This window comes from Lissotriton vulgaris, chromosome 1_2 (genome assembly GCF_964263255.1).
Source record: "Lissotriton vulgaris chromosome 1_2, aLisVul1.2, whole genome shotgun sequence".
NCBI lineage: Eukaryota > Metazoa > Chordata > Amphibia > Caudata > Salamandridae > Lissotriton > Lissotriton vulgaris.
The window spans coordinates 91,623,225-91,650,641 of NC_141686.1; the positions used below are offsets into that span (position 1 = coordinate 91,623,225).

Here is a 27,417-nt window from a genome sequence, read left to right on the forward strand (position 1 = left end):
AGCATGTCCTGGCGAACCTCTGCCGACAGCCTCGTATGATGGTGCCCCTCCTTGAGGCCAACCATGGCCTGGGCAATGGATCGGGAGAAAGGGCGAGCCATTGGTATAACCCTCAGTGCAAAATTCAGCTGTCCAACTGTTTGCTGTAGTTGGTGCAGTGTCACCTTGTCGTTCCGAAGGCATTGCAACAAGGAGGCCCTGAATTTGGCGATCTTCTCCGCCGGCAGACGGAAGCAACCCTCCACGGAGTCTAGTTCAATACCCAGAAACTCCAGGGAGGTAGTTGGACCCACTGTCTTCCCTGGCGCCAACGGAACCCCGAAACCCCGCATGAGCACGCAGAATTCCTGCAATGCCCGGGCACAGTCCCGAGAGCCCGCCGGGCCGAGAAACAGGAAATCATCGAGATAATGCATCACATGTTGGTGCCCTGAGGCCTTCGAGAATGCCCACTCCAGAAACGAGCTAAACATTTCAAAATAAGCACAAGAAATTGAACAACCCATCGGCATGCACATATCAATGTAGTACTTCCCCTGAAATGCGAAACCCAACAAGTGCTGATCCTGGGGATGCACCGGTAATAACCTGAATTCGGATTCAATATCCGGTTTTGCTAACAATGCACCGGGGCCTAGGCGATTCAACATTACCACTGCGTCATCGAATGATGCATACCTCACACTGCAAATGCCTGCGTCGATTGCCTCATTCACGGAAGCCCCCCTTGGTGCAGACAGATTATGAATAAGCCTGAATTCTCCCGGCTCCTTCTTGGGAACTACCCCTAATGGGGAACACACAAAATTGGCCGTTGGTGGTTCATCGAACGGTCCCGCAACCCGCCCCAAACAAACCTCTTTTGCAATTTTTGTGGCGACCACCATCGGGTTGTGCGTAACGGACAGTTGGTTTTTGCATAAGGGGGCCCCCGAAAATCTCCCGCCGGGATCCTGAAGCCATACGAGAAGCCGGATCCCGGCGGACACATGGTCAGGGTATTTGTTCAGCCAGGGAGTCAAAGCCAGAATATCCAAGGGCGATTGTTTGGTCATCCGAGGCACCGTGCCAATCCTGCTTGGTACCTCTTTTCCACCAGTATTATTGCCTCTGGATCGGCAGCTAGTTTCGGGGTGGGAGGTGTTACCACAACGTGCGCAGGCATGCCTGAACCTGCATGTTCCCTGCGGCCTGTTACACGTTCCCTTGTTAAAACCCCAACATACTACTCGCTTATTTCCATTCCCGCCCGATCAAGACTGAGAATCTCCCCCATGGGCCGGTCGAAAGGGCTGCGAATGTTTCTGCTGAAAAGCCCTGAAGCCGTTTGTACTCAAACCTAATCCACCCGCCGTACCCGGCGTGAACTGCGCATGCCAAGATACAGTGTCCAAACAATCCCAAGTCAGTGATTCATTAAACTCTTTCGCTTTTCTAAATGCCACGTCATACCCTTTCCATGCGTCCCCTCCATACTTCTCATGGAAGCCCGTGATCCTGCTCTGGTAGCAAGCAAGGTCTCCCAACAGTTCTGGTGTTCGCTCACCCATAATTGCTACAAAAACAGAAAAAGCCCTGATCCAGTTCATCATAGACTCTTCCACCCTGAATTCTGCCATTTTTGCCCTCCATTCACTGGGGTGCCATAAATCCTTCTGGGTCTTGGCATATTCTAACTCGCGATTGTCCGTCAACAAAGAAAACATATTAATGTACTTATTCGCCCACACCATCTCTTTTGTGGCTATAGGAACATGTTGTGCCAAGCATTCCCGCCTTGAAGGTACAGCGCCCTCCCCCATTATTGGGAGCGACCTCTTACCGTCTTCGGTCGTACCTCCGGTCGTGTCTGTCGACTTATTCCGATTCTCGACCGCGGCCGGGTTCGCCACCTGCAGAGGAGAAGAAGGCACGTTCGCTGCCCCAGAGCCCCTTGCCTGCCTGAGCTGGTCGATAATCTGCCTAGCCTCTTCAGCTGGATCTTCCGCAGCCGCTGATCCCCCTGCTCCCTTCTTCAACCAAGGCAGCACCGCCGCCAGATAAATCGCTAGTTCGGGGGGTATTTGATCCTTATCCAGCGGTGTGATAATCACAGGGATTGGCAATCCCCCATCCGGTGTGGGTACCGGGCTGGCCGCTGGTGTTACTGGGACCAGCGGGACCTCCATTGGGGCCGGGGCCTCGCTAGGACCCACTTTCCCCTTCTTCTTTTTCCCCTTATCCCCCCCTGGGGTAACGTTTGGCAAAGCAGGCTCCACGATCCTCTTAGGTCTCCCTGAGGGCCCCGCCTGAGCCTCCACTTTTTTCTGGAGCGCCGCTAAGCCGCGACCCAGTCGGTCTACTTTACCAAATTTCCTGTCCATCGCCGACACTTGGTTTACCAGTGTACGCAGCATCCGCTCCATCTCGGAGCTCTTTCCACTCTTCTTTCCAGGCATATCTGTCGTTCTGCTTTATCTCTGCCTGTTTTCCAGTAGCTCCTCGGATTCCAGATACGCCTTGACGACTGAAACAGAAAAAATAACGATTACCACGTTCAAAAACTGCAGCTTGTTCCCTTGAGGGCTCACGAGCGACGAGTGGTGCAGCCTTCAGAGCGCAGGAACAAGAGGACGCCTGCCTGGATTCCCGCGCCTCTTATCTTGCGGCGGGAAGGCGGGGCCACATCCCCATCCTGCCCAAAAGTGCACGGACTTCCGGGCGGGTACTAGGACAACCCTCCTAGGCGGCGGGGGCGTGCTCCAACCATGCCACTTTGGGTATACCAGCCGGGGACACGCCCCCCGCCTGCAAAGGTTTCCCGGGCGATCGGGGCACCCAGCCATACGTTCAGGGTGACCGAGAGGTCTCCCCTTTCCAGTAACTATGCCTCTAGCATTCATGCACTTTGTTTTTTTGTAATGTGGCATCACAACAAAAGTCACAGAGGTGGAAGTGGTAAGCCAAAGGTGCTAAGGTAGATTTTAGGGAATTTGCTACGTTTCTCAGCTAGAAGCAAACTCTATGGAAAAGTAGTTTAAAAATAAGTAGGGTTCAGGGAATAACAATGAAATGTTTGTTTAAACCACTGTGACTGCCTGAGACACTGTTTTTTCATTCTGCTGTGCAGCGAATTTGAAACATCACAAAAGAGGATAAACGTTTTGAAAACCTTCAATCACTGCCCTACAGCATCTCCATCACAGTATGTGTTCTTTGCCAACATTCATTAAGTGTTGCAGATATGTGTAGAGACTTTAATTAGTGACGTTGGCTGTTTCTCACCAAATAGGATTAGCAAAATGCATCAGGCATTGCACTGCATAGATGTAAGCTGAAGTAAACAAGCATTTTAAATGTAGAGCAATACTTTGAAGAAGAACAGAATTCCATACTGTGACACAGCTCACAAAATGGAGTCGATGGTGCAAAAAACAAAGGTTGAAATTATTTTCAGGTGACATATATAATTACACTTCAGACAAACAAGGACAAAAGAGGTGGCAACTCTAGAGAGTGAGTTTCTATCAACACCAAGATATCTCAAGGATCACTTGAACACATGGAATATACTACAGAGAAAAATATATTGGCCAGGGAAACAGAAATCATGGTCGGTCAGAATAGAGAGATCAGAAGCATGAGATTGAGATGCATGGTGTTGAACAAGACATGGATGTCATTGGTGATCAGTGGAGATGGATGATTTGTTGTTCTGGAGGATTAGGTTCATGAATGATCTTCCTGTAATGAGATGGCTTCAGTTGACAACTTTGCAGGTGGATAGGGATGGAGATGACTTTAGTTCCTGTGGCTGACTATGCACTGATGGTACTAAAAGGGGGAATTACTAAAGCCATGGTGCATAAGAATCTGGGCGCACCCAGGCGTGGAAATAATTGGGTGGTGATCCTCCAAGATAGAGTGTACAGAGTAACTCATTGAGCCAGGGAGCATCAGGCATGGACTAGTGGGTTAAGATCAGCAACGTTCTTATTGACAGCCATCTTGGTAGCAAGCAGGTTGAAGAGACCCTGATTTACGAAGTTTGAAAATCGGGGTAGAAAGAGGCTTTCACGGCAGTCTGGTTTAATTAGGACTAAGGGAGTGATTAGATTTTTAACAGAGTGGAGTGAGAGGTGGACAGATTTGCAAATGTTGAGGAGGTGGGCTCATGCCGCCATAGCAGTGGCAGCGACAAATCGGGAGAACCACAGATAGCAATCAAAGTAGATTTTGGTTTCTGGTGCAGGGTGATGAGATACTACCATCCAGGGCACAGGATGGAGGATTAAGGGTGTGCTGTGTGGTGATGGGAGTGTTAAAGCTTTACAAGAGGCTAAGTTGAGGAAAGCAGGTTAACATGACCCAACATTATTTATAGTTACCATGTCAAAGCCAGCCAGCATCTCTGGAAATTGGGCTTTTAGTTGGATGGCAGCCTGGATTGTGTCTTTAGCAGTGTCCTTATTAATGAGCCTTGAGAAAAAAGAGATGTACAACGAAGTAATTGATTAACGGGGTGCTATGTTGTAATAAATACATTCCTTGTTTCAAGAGTAGTTACCCATAACTGCGGAGTCGTATGGTTGAGGAGCTGAATGATGCCAGTAGACTTCATGTGAAACAGGGTACATTTCCACAGTGCAACAGAATATCTTTACCAAATCTCTGCACAGCAATGACACAGAATCCCTACATCCGGTATAAAGAGGTGCCCATCGTCAATACTGTCGCTGGGATCAGCAATATACTACTTGCAGAGCAGAACAAAGCCTAGCACTCCCTGACTCAGGATTGAGGTATGTCCAGCCACTCCTAACCAGCTCAGTGGATAGTTCTCTACTAAGGAATACTCCCGATCCATCCTTCATAGCCTTCCAGATCCATCCTTCATAGCCTTATGTACAGACAAGCTTCTGTGCATCCGCCATTCAATATGGGAAAGGTTCAAAGCAGCTTGCCTTAAAAGTGAAGCCTATTGAAAATGACTCATTTGGTGGTTAACATAGTGTGTAATGTTAATAGGTAAAAAATAGAAATGTTGTGAGAAATGAGGACCTGTTTGGAGTATCCTCCCTGGTTTTTGCCCCAATTTTGACTACTAGGTACTATTTTTCTGATTCTGACTTTGCCCTTGGCTCTGCTAAGTAGACCCAGAGCCCGTGCTCTGTGTAAAATGTACATGGTAATTTGGTATAATTGCAATTGGCAATGACAGGTCCCTGTAAGTCCCTAGTATATAATAAGGTAAAGGGGAGTCAAACACCTATAAGTCCCTAGTATATAATAGGGCAAGGAAATTTAGAGGCCCAGCACATTTTCCTGCACTGTAGTGTGCACTACTGTGTGACTGCTGTCATTTTAAAAGGCAGCCCTGCCTTGCAGGCTGCTTTTAAATTGAAATTATATGCAAATTCAACTTTGTCAAATTTCTGTTTATTGGCAAAAAATGTATAAAACAATTTCAACATTCCTGGCTAGTGGCCATATCAACATTCCCACATGCCACCCTCTGCTAATTCTATCACAGTGTCTCACAGTGCTGGAATGATCATCTGTTGAAGCTCATCACTAGCCCTTGATTCATTAGAATTTACAAAAATACAAATAACTAAGAACCCCAACTCCCACAACCACCTCTCCTGCCTCCCAATGGTGGAGAAGCATACCCATCTTTCCCCTGCTGCTACTCTACTCCGGCTGGTGGAGTGTAGTTTTCTTGTGCAGTTTCATATTTGTGCCGTTCCCTCAGTAGCTGAATGTCACCTGTGTTATCTCTATCGAGGGATTTAAAACTGATACAAGTGTAGCCCTCGCAATGTGAGTGGACATACTGCCAGCGGGAGCCCCTTTGTAAGATACGACACAAGTGGACCCGCTATATTCAAAATTCTTCTATTTGTCTCAAAATATTTCAGACATACGCTTCCAAATTCATCTTTGGATTTAAAAGTATTTCAAAAGTCTTAATCTACCTTATTTTTACATATGTCACCCCTAAAGTCTCCTCTAGGTGCCCAGGGGTATGGTGCCTTGTAACTATAAGCAGGGATGTTATAAAATATGTTTTATAAGCCCTGGTGAGGGAAAAACTGTCAATTTCCTTTTTCCTTATTGTATTGAATTGTTCCTTAGGCTAACATTGTAATATTTTACTTAAGTATTAATATTGATAGGAGCCGCAAAAAAAACGCACTTCAAGGTATAACATTAATTTTAAGATGAATCCAACCACTTGCCACTGTTAGATTTATAATAATCATGACAGAAAAGAAGTTATTGAACTTTACTGTGCCCCAAAATCCAGCCTTTCAGCTTCTCTCTCCTTATTGGCCTCCGTCTGGCCAGGCTGCTCTAGTGAGGTGTGAAAAGCCCTGCTAGAGAGTCAAGGGGTTTCCTGTGGGCAGAGAATTATAAGCTGCAGAGCATATGACAGAAAAGGGGGGGGAGGGGTAGCCAAACTGGTCTTCAAAATGGGAATGACACTTTAGAACAAAACAAGCTGCCCCCCACATCCTGCCACCCCAGCCACACAGGAGCCCCTTTAGTTAGATTAGGAAGAGAGTTATAAGGGGAGTGTTTAGGAAAATTAGCCACACCAGTAGGTTGGGTTAGCCTAATTTAGCTCCTGTGGAGATACTTCCTTCATTTTAGACTTTGAGAGAATAGTGCTTTCTGTGACAAGCATATGCCACACTTTGGAGGAAGTAGTCATACACCTTGCATCCCATTGGTCAGTAGTGCCCCCTCCCCCACGCTTGACGCTCAGGAACACTGGATAGATATGGAGGAGCTGAATAAGTCCTCAGATCTGCTGCCTGAAACTACAAGGAGAAGAAGAACTGCCCTGCTGAAATCTGGATCTGCACCCAAGGGGTTGCACTCTGAAGGACTGCACCTACTGCACAATCTGGTACTTCAGCCCTAAAGACTTTTACTTGCTTCAAGAAAGATGAAGGAGCCTACTTGCATCATCTCCATCAAGAGTTGCCATCCAGAGTGTTTTTTAATTTTTTTAATGTTTTGCAACAGAACATTTTGCAGCACAGGTATACATTACCATCTCAAAAGTCAACAGTGATATCTGACACCAGTTTAGCAAAATAATGCAGATTCATAACAATAGTCAGTAGTCGCACCAGGGCCCCCAAATGTGGCTATGTTTCTCTGGGCAGCCCTGGGCTGTTTGCATTGGTTTCCTTTGGTGTGCACACCAGTCCACCCCCCTACGCTAGCACCCAATTGTAGGAGAAGCCAATTTTTCTAACCTCAGGCCACATCCTGTTTGGCCAACAGACAGGCCAGCTCCAGGAGGGTCCGCTCTGCCGCTGATCTTCCAAAGTCCTCCACCTATCCCAACAGCACATTACGGGAGTAAGCTCCAGGGTGCGGCCCAGTACAGCTGACAGTTCTCGGCTCCCTCCCTCCCAGTATCACCGCAATACTGGACAATCCCATACCACATGGAAGAAATCTGCAGCCGAAAGGGCACATCTAACAAAGGTGGCTGGGGTCCCGGATGTAAGGTGCCGTAAATGCTGTGGGGTAAGATATGTTGCATGAAGATAATTACATTGAATCATGAGCAGTCGCGCCAAGATGGCCAGTTCTCAAGGTGCCATTCACGCCACACTCCAGTCATCCTCGTCCAGCTCTCCAATCAAGGCCTCCCACCTCCATCTGGTCTGTTCCAGGCCATCTGGCGCATGGATCACCAACGAGTGGTAAAGCTTTTGAAACTTCCGCTCTACCCATTGACTAAAAGAAAAGCTGTGCCTCGAGCGGATTGTACTCAGGAATGGAGTCACATGGGAAAGCGTGAGCCTGCAGAGAATGGCGCAGCTAAAGATAGCACCTAGACAAAACATACAGATGCAGCTGTTGTTTGGCAATACGTCCTTTGGTCGTATTGGAATACACGGATAGGTAGCACACATTTTAAGAGGGACCTTTCCAGGGAGCAGAGCATGACAGCACCTATGATGTAGAACTATCATCTATAGGCACGGGGTCTGCAGATAACACCCAGAAATCTAATACATAATCATTCTGCATCTGCACAAGGGGAGAGAGGTTAGGTTACTCTGTCTCCCACTATGACAACTCCTTTTATAATCTACGGATTACTTCCTATGCTGACCGTATTTGTGATATGCATTTTTCTGCTTACTGTTGGACATATACTGCATTTTGGAGCACGTTAGTTAAAAGAAATACTTTAAACTTGTTCGTGTCTCTGTCAGATCTTATTGTGAACAAAGCCGAGCGGCGGTTACAAAAATGATTTGACTCAACACAGTACTGGAAACGAATCCGGCATACCGTTTTGATGTTTTTTATTCTTGGGTTACATTTCCAGTGGTTGGTAATGATACTTCGTTGTACTTACAGCCGTTGCTCTTCTGGCAGCGTATCGTCCTTATGCTTTGATTGAGGTTACGTTGACGTCCTGGGAGCATACCATTTGGTTTAATGATGCACTTCCTCACCCTGTCTCTTTTTTTCGAATGGGCCCCATGTCTATTGATGGGGCTACTTGGCCTGTTTTGGCCGGTTTTACACGACATCCCAATTATCTTAATGTTACTATGGTACAGCTACGTTTGCTGAATACACAATTAGTACATCTTCCTGGACGAGTCAAACAGGTTATGTCTCGTGAATTTTTGTAGCTCTGGCTGGGGTGCTCCTCTGGGCCCAGTTCAGGCCTGAAATCCCCTTCTAATACCCCAAACAATCAAAAAACAATTGAGTGGTAAAACTAATGATATTATAAATTAATAATTTGGTCATAGATAATAGAAACAAACCAAATAATAGTGTACAAAATATGCATATTAATTTATTAAAAAGTAAAATCTTTGAGTACCTCACAGCAAATTCCTGATTTAGTAACATAGTTTTAATATTCATGAGGAGGTAAGAGGTCCAAAGTAGAGGGAAGCACTGTAGGGAAAGGGGTAGAAAGAGAAATGAGGGCATAGAAAAGGCGTGCACCAAAAAAGTGGTAGAAAAAAAGAAGCATTGGGGAAGAGGGACATCAATTTAAAATGGACAATAGAGGTGAAACACAATATAAAGAGGAAAGCATTAAATACCCCTATAGCAATTTAAAATATTCACCAATGCCATATCATCCTGGAAAATAGTTGAAAGGGATTGCACAATGGGGAAAGGGATCTCGGCAGACCTTTAGGAAAAACTAACCAGATTGCATCTTTTCAAGTTTAATTACACATTATTTTCTTAAAATAATTTTATTGTTTTTGTTCAGCTTAATACAATGTGTAGTCAACACTTGTAGATAAGTTCCCATTTCCTCCCGCCTCCCTTAATTACACCTTGTTACACCTAATTTACAACTTAAATAATGCACAAAAAAGACAATTTTGAAAAAAAAGAAATTCTATGAATTGATTTTTACTAGCAAATAAATTGTACTTACATTACATGTTTTAAATAAACGTTTTGGTAAAATGCTCTCTTTGAAATTTTTTTCTTGTTCAGGTAGTTTTATTTACTTTATAAAGATCACCTAAAAATAGCAGTACGTCCTGGGAGGTGCTGGACAAAACCACAAACTCCATATGGCAATATCATTAACAACAGTGTGTACGAAATAGGAGAAAGCAAAGGGTTGTTATTGCAAAACAGACATGGATATAGTTACATATAGCAGATTGTAGATCAAGTCAGATGTTGGCATGTAAACCAAGGACTGTTGTCAGGAAGTCGATTTCTATTAGTGCTTTTGTAATTTAGTGGAGCAGGTCATGATTTTTTGTCCATGGAGGGAAAGTCATCCTTCAGTGAAATAACATGTGCTGGAGATCCCCAAATCCCTCTCCACAATGCCCACATGTGATTAAGTCCTTCAACGTTAGTTTGTGTAGTCTGACTGGGGTCCAGTAAGTTTTGTGGATAGACCAGAACCTGACAGTGGAGGAGGTGCGACTCGTGGGGTGGGCCTGGAGGGGGGAATTCAGTTTACACCCCTGAGTCGTAACAATGTCTAGCAGTCAATATTAGGTGGGTGAAAGTTTTTTTGTCGAGTGGAGATGGGGATCGGATTGATGTGGGATCTGAGACTAAGGGGGTGATTACACCCTGCCCGCCAAAACCCACCGTCCTCCACCCAATTCCTCTGCAATTTTACTATGGCGGGGGGACCCCTGCAGACGGAAAGACGACTGGACGGAAAAGGTTGTAATATGGTGGCGGTGTCTGGTAGACACCGCCATCCATATTAGGACACATGCAGGGATTTGCCTTTTCGTGGTGGCAACGAAGGCATGCGATCCTTGCCATTGGGTACCCGTAGCGGGCCCTCAGATATTTTGGGTGGTGGGGGTGCATATGGGAGTACCTATGGTACTCCCCTGCATTTACATGTACAACGTGGCAGGCACCGTGCGGTGCCTGTCACGTTGTGCATTCAAATCCACAACTTGCATTTTTAACCTTGCGAAGGATGCTGCTGGCAGCACCGCCCGCCGCAATGTTAAAAATGCGGGATGCGCCCGCCAGTGTGGCGGGCACATCCTAATTGTATGTGCATTGCGGGTGGTCCCATTTCCCGGTCCGCCCGCCATGCTAATCAGCCCTTAAGTATGCTATTTATGCCCTTTGGGCCTATGTGTCCCAAAAGAGTGCTTTTCCCTCTAGTCTAATTGAGTGATTATACCATAAGGAGGCTAGGGTCAAGCCACATATACTATTTTGTAAACTTCTGTTAAGGAGGAGAAGTGATTATAATTTGGTTGGAGTGTTCCAGGAGGAGTTTCAAGATGATATGGATTGTAAGGGTGGAGTTAAGGGAAAGTGGTGCTGAGAGGTTGGCCTCAATATTAAGCCATGGGGGGATTGGTTCTTTGGGGTTGAGCCCCCACACACCCTAAGCAATCAAGTAGTCTGGTAGTGTGAGTAGTCCGGAATATTTATTTTTCTAGAGCTTTTATTGCTCTTTAGGGTTTTCATGGAGGTCCTCTGCTTTTCACCTTTCCATTCAAAAGTGATGTCCTATTACTTAAAAAAGGCAGGGGATAAAGACACCGGGAATATGCTGAAAAAGAAATTGATCAATGGGGCTATCATCATCTTCAATGTTCCTACTCGACCCCACCATGTGATATATTTTGGAGACCATGTGGCAAGGAGTTTATTAATTTTGGTTGGTGTCAGTTGCCACTTCAGGCCAGATTCACCAATTACATTGCTGTGCAATCGACGTTTAGGGGAATACCTCTGTTTGTCCCTGTTTAGGGAATAGCCCATAACTTGCGAGTACCTATATTTTTTCTTTTAGCATGATTGGTATGGCATGGGCGTCATCCTCAGTTAACAGTAGTACATATCCCCATAGGAGGCCAAAACTCGTCTACCAGAGGTGAGGTTGATACCTGGAATCCTGAGGTTGCCCTTAGAGGTGGCTATGAGTGGGAGATGACCAGTAAGAAGAGTAATTGGGAGCGGGGGCACCGTTGGCGGATACCTTGGGAGAGCATGAGGGAATGGGATAGGTGACCATTGACTATTACCTTAGCTGTCTGATCTGCATAAAGGGCCATGATCATGCATATAAAGTCCTCACTTAGGTGGTATTTCTGTAGGATGGCCTGTAGAAAAGTCCAGGAGACCTTATCAAATGCCTTTTCTGAGGCAAGAGCTAAGGCAGCTGTTGGGGAGAGGGATAGTTTAGCTCTTTCTAGGACATGGCAGAAAGTCCTAATATTGTCAGAAGACAGTCTGCCTTTAAGAAAACCTGCTTGAGAGTTGGTGCTCAGTCGTTGAATAACCGACTCAATTCGGCGGGATGACATTTTTGCAGAGATTTTGGAGTCAATATCGATAAGTCTTTCCCTTCTTTAGGGATCACTACGATGGTAGCTTCCAAAACCGTGCCTGATATTTAGCCTGTGGAGGCAAATTCTCTAAACACTGTATGTAAGGGGCCAGACACCATATCGGCACATGTTTTATAGCATTTTGTGGAGTAGCCATCTGGGCCAGGGGCCTTCCCTGTTTTAAAAGAGCGTATTGTGACATTGATTTCTTCATTTGTGATAGTTTTATTAATTGCCAATTATTCATGCTGAGAGATCTTGGGTGGGGGGGTACATGAGTTAAGATATTAATTTATTTTGGCGTGGGAGGTGGGGTTGTTGGAATTGTAAAAATATGCATAGAACTTTTGAAAGGCCTCAAGTGTGCCTGAGGTTGATGTAGTGACTGCCCCATATGAGTTTCTCATGTGCGATAAAAGAGATTTGGTTTTAGTGCATTTCGTCTGCTTTGTTATTGTTACATTGTCTATCTGCTTGGAACACGTCCATCCGTTTTTAGAGATTAAGATTTTATTATATTCAAACTGTTCTGCAGACAGTTTATAAAGGAGGGTCAAGCCTTTGGATTGTCAGAGTTGAGTGCTAAGGTTTTTAATAAACAGATCTAGCTCTTTGAGCAAGTTTGAGATGACTTTATTCCTAACAGCTGTGATCTGATTTAGTATCCTCCTAAGTGTGGCCTTAAGGACGTCCCAGCGAGTCGTTGGTGTTGTGTCATGTGGGCATTTTCTTTGAGGTTGTTGGCAATTGCCCCCAGCTGACCGCTCTTACACTGCTGAGTTTGGCATGATCGGGCAACTACAATGCAGCCCTGCTGGTGAAGCTCCGTTGCAGCTCTGCCTCAAAGTGCCTGTACTGTGGTGGGGGGGGGGTGCTCGCCTGCTGCTCAGACCTACAGGCTGGCTCTTCACCTGGTACTGTTTGCATCGTGTTTGTGAACGACTCCGTCGTCAGAAACCATTAAGAGCATAAGGTATTTACGCTCTAACTGTATTCTGTAAGACTTTATTTTCATTTCATTTTGGGTCTCTCCACGGCCCAAAATGGCAGGGGCCATAAACTTTGGAGCAATAAATCGCCCCCAGATGTCCATGTGGCTGCACATCTTCCCGGCCAGGATTTACCAATCACAGATAAGACTTTCTCCTCCCCTCCTAGCATCTGGACTAACTCAGATTAGAAAGGGAAACGAAACTGTAACTACAACAGACAGAGGACTTCCTTGCCTGTCTCCCCTCCCCTTGCTGGAGGCCATGTTACACTAGTCTTCCACACTGGTTTTATATCATTATCCTATCTTAGACTAGTCTTCCCCCTGGTTATATTATTATCTTATCTCACCCAGCGTTTCCCCAAAACCTGTATTGTTCCCCTTTGCAACTCGCACTCATCACTTTCCTTTTCTCGTGTAACACAGTGTCTACTACCTCACACATTTTACCTGCTATAGATATTTGCACAAGTGCCACCATTGCCTACGTAACGCTCACTCCTGTGCTGATTGTCTGCCGACCGTTACAGTATTTTACCTCTTCTTGTACTCTATACGCTTTCTCTCGGGAACCTGCACACTTATCACTTTTCTGCTGTAATGCACCGACTGCTACCTCATGTATTTTGGTCGCGCACTATTATCACTTTTATATTTGTAACTTAATGTTTGTCTTCTAATGTGTTCCTTTTGGTAAACGCTCTGACACCTTCGGGTTTAGTACGCACCACATAAAATTGCACAAATAACTACTCCACCTCTCCCAACATGGAACCCACGGGCAAACACACATATAAAATTACCTACCCACCAGAGCTCACCAAAAAAACAGCCAAACGCTTGAAACACAACTTCCTGAAGGTCCACCCGGAAATCCCCTTCGTGGACACCTACTACTCACTGATCAATGGAGCCACGAGCACCAACATCATCTTCTACACCACACGTAGAGCACAATGGAGGAAAGCGTTCCTAGCCTCTCCCACTGTCTCCACCACTAGAAAATCCGCCCATGGTCTAACACTCTCTATCACACCATCTCACCTCTTCCCAGGCAAAGCTACCATCACTATCTACAACAACGGGATCATCCTTTGTCAATCCACAGATAGGAACCTTGAACTACTCGACAATTTGTTCCCCACCCTCAAAGATCATATCTGCAACCGCCGGATCCCCTATCCTAGCCCCTCAGACTACACAACACCCTCCACCTCTATTCACCTATCTAACTCTCCTAACCCAGCACAGCATCAGAATGACACCCACCTCTCACCCCCCCAACGCTCGTGTCACTCACCCACCCACTGTAACTACTACACACCCTTCAACCACAGGCTGCGAGCACTCCTCTTCCTCCCCCTATACTCCCAACACCCACACCCCCTCCACCCCACACCTCACACCTCCTACCAGTCCCGCAAAACCCCTCACCGCCCTTAACTCATCCCCCCTTCCCCGCAGCAGTAACATCTCCCACCCTATCTCACCACCCACGCTCAGTCCCCACCTCCCCACCCTCCCATCCAATCTCTCAGAACACACCACCTCCTTTACCCTATCCCCTCCTCCTCTCTCCCCCCCCATTCTCAGCCCCCACCTCCCGCTATGCTCCTCCACCATCTCAAGCCTATTCTCATCCCCTAGCTCGCCTTCACCGCCTCCCGCCAATGCCATCACTCATACCAACAACCTCCCCCCTACCTCACCCACACCTCCCACCCCTGAACTCCCCACCTAACGAATTTCATACCACTTTCTGATTCCGAAGAACCCTGCACTAACACTAGCGCAACCCTCCCCCCATACTCATCCCCTATTCACTCTTCCACCCTCAGCTCTCCTCCCCAACACCATCCCTAACCCCACACTGGACATGTTTATCTCCACCCTCATACAAGTCAAAGAAGATCTTCACACCATCAAAGAACTCCTCTGCATACACCCCAGACATCCCCGACCCACCACCACATACGCGCTCAACAAGCACCCCTTCCGCCCCACGCACAACAAGCACCTCGCCCGCCCCGTGCTCAACAAGCCCCCCCACCCGCCCCACTGACCCTCTCACTCAACACGCTCGACATTGGCTATCCATCCCCGCTCGCACTAACACCAACCACCCCATCGCACCCTCAATCCCTTCTCAGACCACGACATACACACCCTCCTCCGTTCATATGTCCAAGCTCCACTGAACAACAAAACCTCCACACACCTTTCAATACCCACGATTCTCTCAAATCCCCTTAGGCCCCCCACACATAACAACAGAAGCTCCGTCCCCAAGAACCTTAGGAAAGGCCCCTGCTCGCTAGAACCCTCTACCACCCTCTTCACCCCCAGACTCAAATGCATCCTACTCAACTGCAGATCTGCCCCTAGACACTCCTCCGCCATCGCGGATCTCATCATATCAATGGACCTCGACCTAGCCATTCTGACCGAAACCTGGCTATCCGAATCTTCTACACCTATATTGGATATTCTAGTTCCCCCTAACTACCACATCATTAGACTTGACAGGAACAGCAAGACGGGTGGGGGAATCGCTTGCATCTTTAGGAACAACCTCTCTGTGACTAAAGTCACGGGCCCCTCACTCACCTCCTGTGAACTCTTCTGCCTCGAGATCACCAGCGGGGACAAACCTGTATGCTCCTTACATGTCATATACCACCCACCCGGGGACAACCTCACCTTCGCCCAACAACTCATGGACACGATTTCAACCAACTCCGGACGGCAGAACACTCAAATCTACCTGGGTGACTTCAACCTCCACTGAAACGATCAGAAAGATGCAGTGGTGAATAGTCTTAAATCTTTCCTTAATGCGCTTGATCTCACTCAAATCTGCAACGGCCCGACACATGACAAAGGCTCCATCCTCGACCTTATCATCGCGAAAGAGGACTCTACCCAACTGGGGGCAATCCAACCCTGTGACTGGTCAGACCACCACATTATCACATTCTACATAAAGGAAAAGGTTAAACTTAACCCGGTTCAACGCTCCAAACCCAAGATCTGGAAAAGGGACTTGAAGAGGCTTCACCCCAACTCCCCGCCTCCCCACAGCAGCAGCCTCCTCCTTCCCCTTACCGACACCTCTGACGTGCAATCTCTGACCGACCTATACCTCAACTCTATGGCCTCAATAATGGATCACTGAAATATTATCGACGGTCACATTATCGACTTACCAAAATATCGTTGACAAATTATCGACGACAAAAATATCGACTTTCTATACTTATTACACAAATTACAAAAATATCGAGTAAAAAATATCGAGTACTTACTATATCGAGTACATAAATATCGCTTCTATAAATATCGACTACAAATATATCGTTGGACATGAAATTAGCCCTAACACTACAAAAATATCGACTACAAAAATATAGACTACCAAAATATCGTAAAAAAAAAAATATCGAGTTCATGTTTGTACACTTTCATTTCTTAAATACCATCTTAATCCTCAATAAAAGTCATTGCTCTATACAAAATACATTTCACATATAATACCTGTTACTTACATAAAATTACTATTATTCAACATTTGCTATACATTCTATTACATGCATTTTATCATTTTCTAAATAATCTTTGCATTTAACAAACTTTTTCATTACTTATTTTCACATAAAAATCTATTTCATTTGAAAACGAACCTGCTTTAATGCGGGAATCACCACATACCACCATTCTCACATCAACAAACACTCCAATTAACTAAAAAAAATTCAAACTAGCCTATACAATGCTTCCTTACATCCTACAACCAATCAAATCAAAGCACACATAATACATATACTATAAAAGGGATACATGCATTCTACCATTTGTTGCTGCTACCTCTCTGGAAAGTAGATGCCAACACTCTGAAGATTTTGTTGCTGAATAAACATCTTTAAAGATCCAGCTCACTAGCTAATTAATCAAGTAAGTAACACTGCATTTTTTAGAAATCTAAATTAGAAGTGCACTATTTTCCTTACATCTCCTAACTCTTACACTTATTTTATTTTCATCACTTCCTACATTTTTGATAGAAACTACTCAGACACAATTCCTATTACATGGTCATATTTCTTCACGTGCAAAATCAGATAGTAAGTATATAATAATGCTCTGTTATACACCAACTGCTGTTTTTACACACTAATTTACAAGAGTATTTAATTTTTAAAAACATTATATTTACAGATTTACTGAGATTGTCCTATTTCTACACCAAAAAGGATAAAACTACACTAATTACACATGTAAGTATAGATGTGTTTGTTATGAAACTGCCAATTTTATTAGTGCACATTTTTAAGCAACATATCTTGTTTTTTACATCTTCCCTATGGATCATTTGAAAGATCCAACATCAACTATACCAAAAGACAAGAGTACCCTTCTGAAAAATGTAAGTATAATTGTAATTTGTCTAAAACTGGCCAAAAAAACGCAAACTATATTCTTAACACCATGTTATATATTTTGAATTGCCTCTACAGATATTCTGAAAACATCATACATCTATTCTACATATCCTATGAAAACATCCAACACAAACTAACCCAATATACAAGAATACCCTTGTAAAAAATGTAAGTATACTTGTCATTTCTCTAAAACTGCCGAAAATAACACACACTATGTTCTTAACAAAATGTTATCTATTTTATATTTCCTCTACAGATATTCTGAATACATCATACAGCTATTCTGCCTACAACAAATAAAACGACTTATTTAAAAGTTAGTATACTTTTAAATATTTCCCATTTCCAAATGGTTAAATATAAAAATTATAATAATTTTCATTTATTTCTTCTATCTACTCTACAGATCAGACCTGTACTAACTTGAGGTACTCCACCAATTACTACAACTCTACTATTTAAACAAGTAAGTATATGTTATGTTTACATCAAATGTACAAGTAAGCAAAAATTACAACTGCTTTTTAGTAGGAAATACGTTTGTTATGTGTAAACATTAACGTGGCTTTTCTATATTTTCATACCAACAGTAAATAAAGACATACATACAAGAAAATCCTTCAAAAGACATTTCTGCTTTTGTGACTACTACTTTGATTAACTGTAAGTATAAAAACATCATTAATGATGTTAGCACCACAAAATGAAAAATATGTGTTTTGATTGTGTTTCTTTCTACTCTTTCATAGAACAAGTAAATCAAAATGACTGAAGGTGCAGAATTTGTCATGTCTCAGAAAAATAAATTACTATTATGCTACATGGGTTATGTGTATAATCAGGAAAGACAAAGTGGTAGAAATTTTTTGGGGAAGTGTACCAAATATTACTCCAACAAATGTTATGGGAGGGCTACTACTGAGGAAACTAATGTGCTATTTACTAGGGAACACAATCATCCCCCAAATGTCACAGAAATTGAAATTAGAGATGCTTTAGAAAGTATTAAAAGTGCTAGCACACAAAGTGATAAACCAACAACACAAATCCTTAAAGAAGAACTGGTAAAAGTCCCAGCCCATGCTTCAGGTCAACTACCCTCTATTGACTCCCTGAAACGCACAATTGCACGCACTAAACGACTCACTAGCACAACCCAACCCAACCCAACAACTTTTGAGGAAATTATTATTTCACCAGAAATGGCCATCACACACAATAAAGATAAATTTATCCTTTTTGATAATGAAAGCAGTACAAACAGAATAATTATGTTTGCAACTGCAAGTAATTTACGAAAAATCCAACAGTGTCCCCAATGGATGATGGATGGAACATTTAAACCATGCCCAAAACCATTTTATCAACTGTATTCCATCCACGGTTTATACCATAATTCTAACATACCTTTCATTTACTGTTTGCTACCCAACAAACAGCAAAACACTTACACAGAAATCTTAAATGTTCTCAAAACGGAAATCAATAATTATTTTCCTGAAAAAATAATTATTGATTTCGAATTAGCTATGATTAATAGCATTTTGAGAACATTTCCCCACACAGCAATCTAGGGTTGCTATTATCATTTTAATCAGAGTATATGGAGGCATTTACAAAAATCTACTTTAAGTATACTATACTCTACAGATAGCACCTTTGCCTATTAAGTAAAAAAATTAATAGCCCTGGCCTACGTCCCTGTTACAGATGTAGCGGAACATTACAATTTATTAATTGACAGCACATATTATAAGAGGAATGAGGATAAACTAACCCCATTACTGGACTATTTCGAAGACACTTGGGTGGGAAGGTTGCACAGATCTGGACATCGACGCCAGCCCAAATTCCAAATCCCTTGGTGGAATGTCTATCTTAGTACTTTAAACCAAGAGGCTAAAACAAACAACAGTGTAGAAGGGTGGCATAATGCTTTCCAAGCAACTACAAACAGAGGCAAACCCACATTCCATAACCTTTTAGAAGCTTTGAAAAAAGAACAAAGCTATCAGGAACTAAGAATGGAACAATCAGTGTCACAAATAGGTCCAAAACTCACTAAACAAACTAAAAAAATGTTCCGACTACTTCAAAGTCAAGTCACACTATACCCTACAACTAGAGGATTAGAATACCTGTCAATAATAGCTCAAAGTCTACTATAAAAATGTCAACTAAATATACTAATGTCTTCTTACAATAATAGTAAAATTTACATTTCATAAACATATATAATTAATTATAAATAATACATATTTGTTTGACAAACTTATTTAAATTAGGAAAAATATTTCGTAACAAATATGCAATGTTTATAATTTCATCACACATACACATAACATTAAAAATCGACATTTCCCACCCAATGAAAATTGTAAATTAAATACTTACAATTTTTGGAGATGCGAAAGACGCAATCAAGCAAAAAGCAATCCATACAATCCAATCCAATATCTTACAATTCCAATATGGGAAACCCTCAAAAACCCGAAAATAAAGTGTAAAACTTAAAAAAACGCTCCAGGAAATCCCGAAAACAGTAGTGTGGACACTTTAGGATTTAAAGTGATATACACACAACTTTTAAAAAACGGTCACGCATATCAATGTATCCATCCGATTCGAAACCCTCCAAAAAACCCGAAAAAGGTTGAAAAAGTGTTAAAACCGCTCCTGGCAAACACGAAAAATAGGAGATAAATGTCAAAATATAAGCATAATAAGTCAAACATTTGTTTCTCCGTAAAAAAACACGCTTCCTTCCATGTAGTTTTCATGCGAGGAACCGGAACCTGTAAAATAACATACATAACGAAACCCACCCACAAATACCCCCTTCACATTTGTAAATATACTAACAATTAACATTAACCATGTAAGAAGACATTTCCGAACACTTAAAATAACACTTGAAGCAAAAAAATCACGACACATCTATAACGGAGACTTTTCACCAAAACGCTACTTAAACAATTAAAACATACACCAAAAAACACTACAAAGTTCGATTATACCCTCAAACATGACCACTTACTTATAATTTGTAGTTAAAAATAACCTTACCTCTCTCCACGCGAAGCAACTCCCAACCGCGAGCTTCTCCAGTCCAGAATGGAGCGCAATAACCTTACGCGGTAAAAAAGTAGTCCCCTTAACCCATTTGTGTAACAGTATAATAGACAATACAATGTTAAAGTAAAAAAATATAATACATACACATGTATAATTTTACAAATTAATACACTATACTCATTACAATTTTCCTTATTTAAGAAAAATAAATATATTTAATATAAATTAATATATAATAATTATTATATATTAATAATATTAAATAAATATGTAAGACTTTGAATAAAAAAATATTTTGTTATTGTGTACATTTATATGAATAAGTGTGTGTTTAATTTAAAGTAAACATTATAAATGTTGATGGTAATAATTAATAATAATAAATAATATAACTTATTTATTGTTATTAATATAACAATTTGAACCATTTACTATATAAACAATGGCCAGAAAAAAAGTATTTATGTTATCTGTGAATGTATGTTTTTTTGAAATTAATAAAGGAATGTTTATGTTTATTAATTAATAATAATAATAATAATAAATAAAATAGTTATTATTTTTATTAATTATTACAAAATGTTTTATAATAATTTCTAACTATAACAAAAGTATATAATAGCTTAAATAATATTTTGACAATAGCAGATATTATAATTAAACATATTGTTTCCCTATACAATTATAAAGTTTACAACCGAATACATTTCTATGTTTAATTTTAAAACAACATTTTCTGAAATATATACAAACAAATATTTTATTTTGTATTTCAATTTCTTCTAACAAATGTAATAATAGTCATGTTACTTATTCAAATAAAAAATGTTTTATATATATTTAATGATATTAATATTTAATATTAACATTATTAAATATTAATGTAAGAAATGTATTAAAAAACAATTTTGTTATGTATTTCAATATAAATACTTGTAACTGTAAGTGAATGATGGGAATATGTTAAATTTACTGAAATGTAGTAAACAATTTTATTTTTATTATTGACAACATGTATATAAATGTAAATGTGTTATTCTGTGAATACTAAAAGTCAAAATAATGTGATGTTATTTTTGTTTGTGATTGTATTGTAGTACACAATAAAATTTTAAAAAATTGTTTAATAAAGTTTTTTGAAAACATCCATGTAGCATTATTTTGTAATATTAAAAGACAGTAATGAACAAATGTATGCAAATGTGCTGCACACTGACCAATTTAATATGTCCTATTGCTACTCCAGTCAAGCTAATATCATAGAAGCTGCAGGACACTAGCTTGAAATTATTTACTATTCCTACTCCAGTCAAGCTAATATCATAAAATGTGGTGGACACTGACCAATGTTTATTTAGTAATTCAACTCCAGTGTAGGTAATATCAGTGATGGTGCTGGACACTAACCAATTAATAATTAGAATTCCAACTCCACTCTAGCTACTGTCTGGAAAGATGCTAATACATATATTTTTTTGATAAAATTTAAACTTAATAATGTACAGTTATATTTTTTGTATTTTCCTGTAATAGCTTTAATGTATAAGTGTTTTATTTTACACTATACCCCAGCACTCCAAAATACCCAAAACTGTCCCTGAACACTAAAAATACCCCTTCACCCCAAAGCCCAAAACTGACCCAGAACCCTACAAATACCCCTTTATCCACAAACTTAAAACTGACCCTGAACCCTACAAATACCCCTTTACCCAGAAACTGAAAACTGACCCTCAACCCAAAAAATACCCCTTTACCCAAGAACTGAAAACTGACCCAGAACCCCAAAAATACCCCTTTACCCCCAAACTGAAAACTGACCCTGATCCCAAAAAATACACCTTTACCCAAGAACTGAAAACTGACCCTGAACCTTTAATAAACTCCTTTACCCACAAACTGAAAACTGACCCTGAACCCTACAAATACCCCTTTACCTACAAACTGAAAACTGACCCTCAACCCAAAAAATACCCCTTTACCCAAGAACTGAAAACTGACCCAGAACCCCTAAAAATACCCCTTTACCCACAAACTGAAAACTGACCCTGATCCCAAAAAATACACCTTTACCCAAGAACTGAAAACTGACCCTGAACCTTTAAAAAACTCCTTTACCCACAAACTGAAAACTGACCCTGAACCCTACAAATACCCCTTTACCCACAAACTGAAAACTGACCCTCAACCCAAAAAATACCCCTTTACCCAAGAACTGAAAACTGACCCTGAACCCCAAAAATACCCCTTTACCCACAAACTGAAAACTGACCCTGATCCCAAAAAATACACCTTTACCCAAGAACTGAAAACTGACCCTGAACCTTTAAAAAACTCCTTTACCCACAAACTGAAAACTGACCCAAGCAATATACCATCCTGTGAAGACTTCTCGGCTTTCTTTAAGAAAAAAACTGATAATATAAAAAGCGAGCTCCTCAAGGATGTAAACCAATACTCCAGCCCCATCAGCAGAACTACCACTCAACCTAAAAATAACGCGGCATGGTCATCCTTCGACACCTACTCAGAAGAATCAATTAACAAACTGCTCGGGACCCTGAAACCCTTTAATCACCTCACAGACCCCTTACCTGCTAATGCTGTAAAAGACTTCACCCCCCTGCTCCTTCCACTCTGGACTAAAATCATTAACAGTTCCCTACAACAAGGCCTCATCCCCGACTCCCTCAAGGTAGGACAAGTCACGCCTACACTCAAGAAACCTACATCTGATCCGGGCGACCTAAACAATTACCGCCCTATCACCAATATCCCCACCTTGGCCAAACTGCTGGAAAAATGCGTTCAACTCCAACTGACAAAACACATCGACCAGTTTGACCTCCTCAATCCTCATCAATCAGGCTTCCGAGCAAGACATAGCACGGAAACGGCTCTGACACACATAATTGATGACGCCCTCCAAATCCTTGATCACAATGACTCCTGCCTCCTCATCCTACTTGATCTCTCCTCAGCATTTGACACCGTCAAACATGAGAATCTACTTGAACTGTTAAACACCAGAATGGGTCTATCTGGGACTGTTCTCAAATGGTTTACTTCCTTCTTACATAACCGGTCTCAGAAGTTCAAGATCAACAACGTGTTGTCCTCATCTGTACCAGTAACATTGGGCGTTCCACAAGGTTCTTCCCTATCCCCCACTTTGTTCAATCTGGTCATGGAACCACTCACCACATTGCTTCAAGCATCAAATGTGCAATTCCCCATGTATGCTGATGACACTCAACTCTACCTCAAACTAGAATCCCCGGAAGACATCAAACTTCTGAACTCCACGCTCAGAAACACCCAATCATGGCTGGCTGATAATCACCTCAAACTTAATACACAGAAAACTGAGTTCCTTCTGATCTCACCGCCTGCGAAAATCTCCACCACCCAATCCTAGCTCAAGCATCTAACCGCACTCAATATCCAACCCACCATCATAGACTCAGCGAAATCCTTAGGCATCACACTTGACGCCAATCTCAACATGCAGCAGCATATCAGCAGAGCAACTAAGGGAGCTAATTTCCAAATCAACACTTTGAGGAAACTTAAACCCTTCCTCCCAGCAAAGGACTTCCAAACCGCAGTACAAGCCCTAGTCATCCCACGCATAGACTACGGAATTGTGGCTCTCAGAGGACTCCCCCGTTCTACAATCGCACCACTAAGAGCCTCCCTGAACGCTGCAGTGAGACTGATCACTGGATCAAGAAAACACTCGCGTATTTCCCCTGACTTAAGATCCTTGAACTGGTTGCCTTTTAAAGCCAGAATTCAGTTGAAAATTGCCTGCATCACACACATGGCTGTACACCACAAGTCACCCAACTACCTCACCCAAAAGCTGACTGTATCAGGAGGCTCGAGAACCAATAGAAGCTCTAAAAATCCCCTCCTGAAACCTCGAAGATTCCGGAAGGAGAAAACATACAAACGCTCCTTCTCAGGAATGGCACCCAGGATCTGTAATGCACTCCCTCCCGAAACGAGGCTGATCTCCACTGCATTTTTTAAGAAAGAAATGAAAGCCATCCTAATGGCTAAATACACCTGAATTCAATTTTGGCCCGAGCTAAGACTTTACACCGACTCTGTATTAGCAGTCTATTTGATTATCTACATGTATTATGTATTATGTATTATGTATTATGTATTTTGTATTATGCCTGTATCTGACTGCGATCTTATTTTGTCACTCACGTACTACTTACTACCCGTACTGTAGCAAATTGTCTGCTCCCTTACCCCTTCTTTCTGTAAAGCGCTCTGATATCGGCAAAGATCTTGTTCGCGCTATATAAAACTTTGAAAATAAAATAAATAAATAAATTGCCGTCTCTATCTGTGCTATATTGTTAGGGTCTTCCAAAAGGTCGTCGTTCAGCCGCCAATGTCGAGGCGATGGTGTAGGATCCTAGCATGTAATTTGAGTTGAGACATGCGTGATCAGAGATCACTTTTGGCTCAATCTTCGGGGAGTGGGTGATGTGAAGTAATGAGCTATTTACCATGATGTAGTCTATTTGCATGAAGGAGTGGCGGGGTGAGGAGTAAAAGGTATATCGCTCCCAGTGGGGTTATGAAGTCACTAGATGTCTATTAGATTGTTATTTTTACAGCAGGATATCATTTGTTTGGGTGCTCTATTAGCTAAAAACGTGTGAGCTGGAATCCTATCTAGATTACCATCCATGGGTAAATCAAAGTCCCGACCTAGAACAACAACCAAGTTGTCTGGGATATCTGCAAAATGTCTGTTGAGATCACTCCAGAAGTCTGAGGCGTTGTTTGATGCATAGATTTTTAAAATGTAGAATTCTAAATCCTGCTTTTTCATTTTGGAGATGAGCCATCTGCCCTCTCGATTGAAACTATAGTTACTGCACTATTTTTTCAATGTGGGGCTGAAGAGATGCCAACATCTGAAACCCAAGGTCTGTAAAATATTGCATCATGGATGGATCTCTTGTAGGAGGATAATATCTCGTTTCAATTTGTTACAGTAATCCATCACTACTTTCCATTTGACTGGTTGGTTGATTCCCTTCATGTTTAATGAGAATATGCTTCCAGTATGCTCCATAGCGGGTGTTTGGGATCTTCGTGTGCAGATGATGACAGTATGAGAGGGTTAAATCCTATCAAGCGGGGCAGATGACAAAATGAGTATTTTAATTTGTCACGGATATTTCACAGTGGGGGGGTGGCAGTTATATGGGAAGGTAAGGGCAGGGGATCCATTATCCAAGTGTTGTTTAGGGCATTGCTCGGGTAGCAGAGGGGGTAGGTAAGCATTTTGGAATTAGATGAGTGGGTCAGACAGAGGCGAGAGGAGACAGAGGTGAGAAGAAGAGCCTGAGGAACATGAGATGGTGGCAAAATTACAACATTAACAAAACCAAGACCTTCCCACAAAATCCCTCACTTCTGGAATGCGTAGTAGACGCATTCCCTCACCCATGTTCTAAATGGGGTGTTTGGGGCCAAACCCAGAACCAGACGGAACTTACCCAGCCCTGCAGGTATGTATACAGTTGAGAAACTGTGGGGGTGGGGGGGCAGGGATGGGGGGTCAGACAGAGTGGTAGAGTGAGGGGGAATGTGTGGGTAAGTAGAGAGAAAGCGCGTGGGAGAGTTAGTCCTGGTGCTGAGGAGAGAGAAGTACAGCAATGGACCATTAGGAAATCTAGGCTGGCGAGGGTTCTGGATGAGCAGGCGCAGGGTGAAGGTGTAGGTCAGAGATCGCATCCATCAGTAGTGGGGGCACAGGGATCATTTTTGGTTTGGTACCGTCTGGATCCACGTGTGATCATATGGAATCTGAAATATGTTGCCCTGAGGTGTTGTGGATAAAAAGTAAGGCAAAGTTGTGTTACTTTAGGGGACATCTTAGAAATCGGGTACTGGGCAGTAAATGTCATATACTCCATCCTTGGGCCAGCTATGGGACAAGTAAGAGATAGAATCTGGTCTATGTGGAATGAAGAGGATAGAGGGTAGGAGGAAAGAGAGATTGTTGGAACTTCAGGCTCGAGATAGGGCTTGTTTGTAACACTTAACTACAGGTAAATATCAACCGACAATAAAAAAAGAATCTTGCACCCTAGTCCCTAGTAGCATGAGGCTGTATACATAGGGCAATGCAATGCAAGCTAAGGATTGATGGCATACTAGACATACTCCCAGCTGAGTCGCCCTCCCACAGGATACATTCTGCGCCTTCCTACCCGGCAGCGCTGTGACTCGCTCTGTGCTCTGACCGGAGTGGTCGCTCCAAGTGCTACCTGGCGTGGACTGGTATCGTTAGTGCAGCGCTTCCGTTTATTTTGCTTCATCTGTGCCTCGTATTGCCCTGCCTGGCTGCCGCTTTGAACATAACGCGCATTGCCTTGGATTTGCTCTTTTCAGCTGTTTAGCGCGTTGTCCCCAAGCGCTCTGTTGTGATCCCCCCTCCTCCATTTTGTTGGTTGTTGTTTGTTGGTAAGCCCGCCCCGCCTCCCAGCTGAGTCGCCCTCGCCCCTCCCCCTCCACCATCCATATATGACAGGAGTTCCCGCGCGCAGCGTCCACGCGCAGCGTCCGCGCCCAACCCGCGCCGAAGGTGCGCCAAAGGTAAGCCCGTCTACGCCCGTCCGCGCCTGGACCGCGCCCAGCGCCAGACCCCCTGCCCCTCGCGCGGCCCAGCCCCCCCGCATTACCTACGATGCCGCCACCCTCCTAGCCCTTAACCCCGGTCGCGCCCCCAACTGCGTCCAAGCCGCTCCTGGACGCACCCATGGACCTTTCTCCTGCTTCTCCTGCAAATTCAGCGGCACCGACAACATCTCCGCTACGACTACACCACAGATTCCCGACCCCAATCTCCTACAGTGCATCCTTCTCAACACCCGCTCGATCCACAGACACGCCATTGACCTATGGAATCTACTAGACACCATCTCTCCAGACGTTGCCTTCCTAACGGAAACATGGATGAACGCTTCCTCCGCCCCTGACATCACCATCGCTATCCCTGATGACTATAAGATCACACGCAAGGACCGCACCGACCATACAGGAGGAG

At 42.9% G+C, this 27,417-nt stretch overlaps 1 protein-coding gene across 1 annotated transcript in view; it reads right to left on the reverse strand.

The window, feature by feature from the left end:
- LOC147733975 (adenosine deaminase 2-like) overlaps window positions 1-27,417 on the reverse strand; it is a 316,988-nt gene that overhangs the window by 150,048 nt on the left and 139,523 nt on the right. The window contains exon 5 of the mRNA XM_086953604.1: window positions 4,368-4,458. Within this exon, the coding sequence (XP_086809730.1) occupies window positions 4,368-4,458 (91 nt within the window). The remainder of the gene's footprint in view (window positions 1-4,367; window positions 4,459-27,417) is intronic.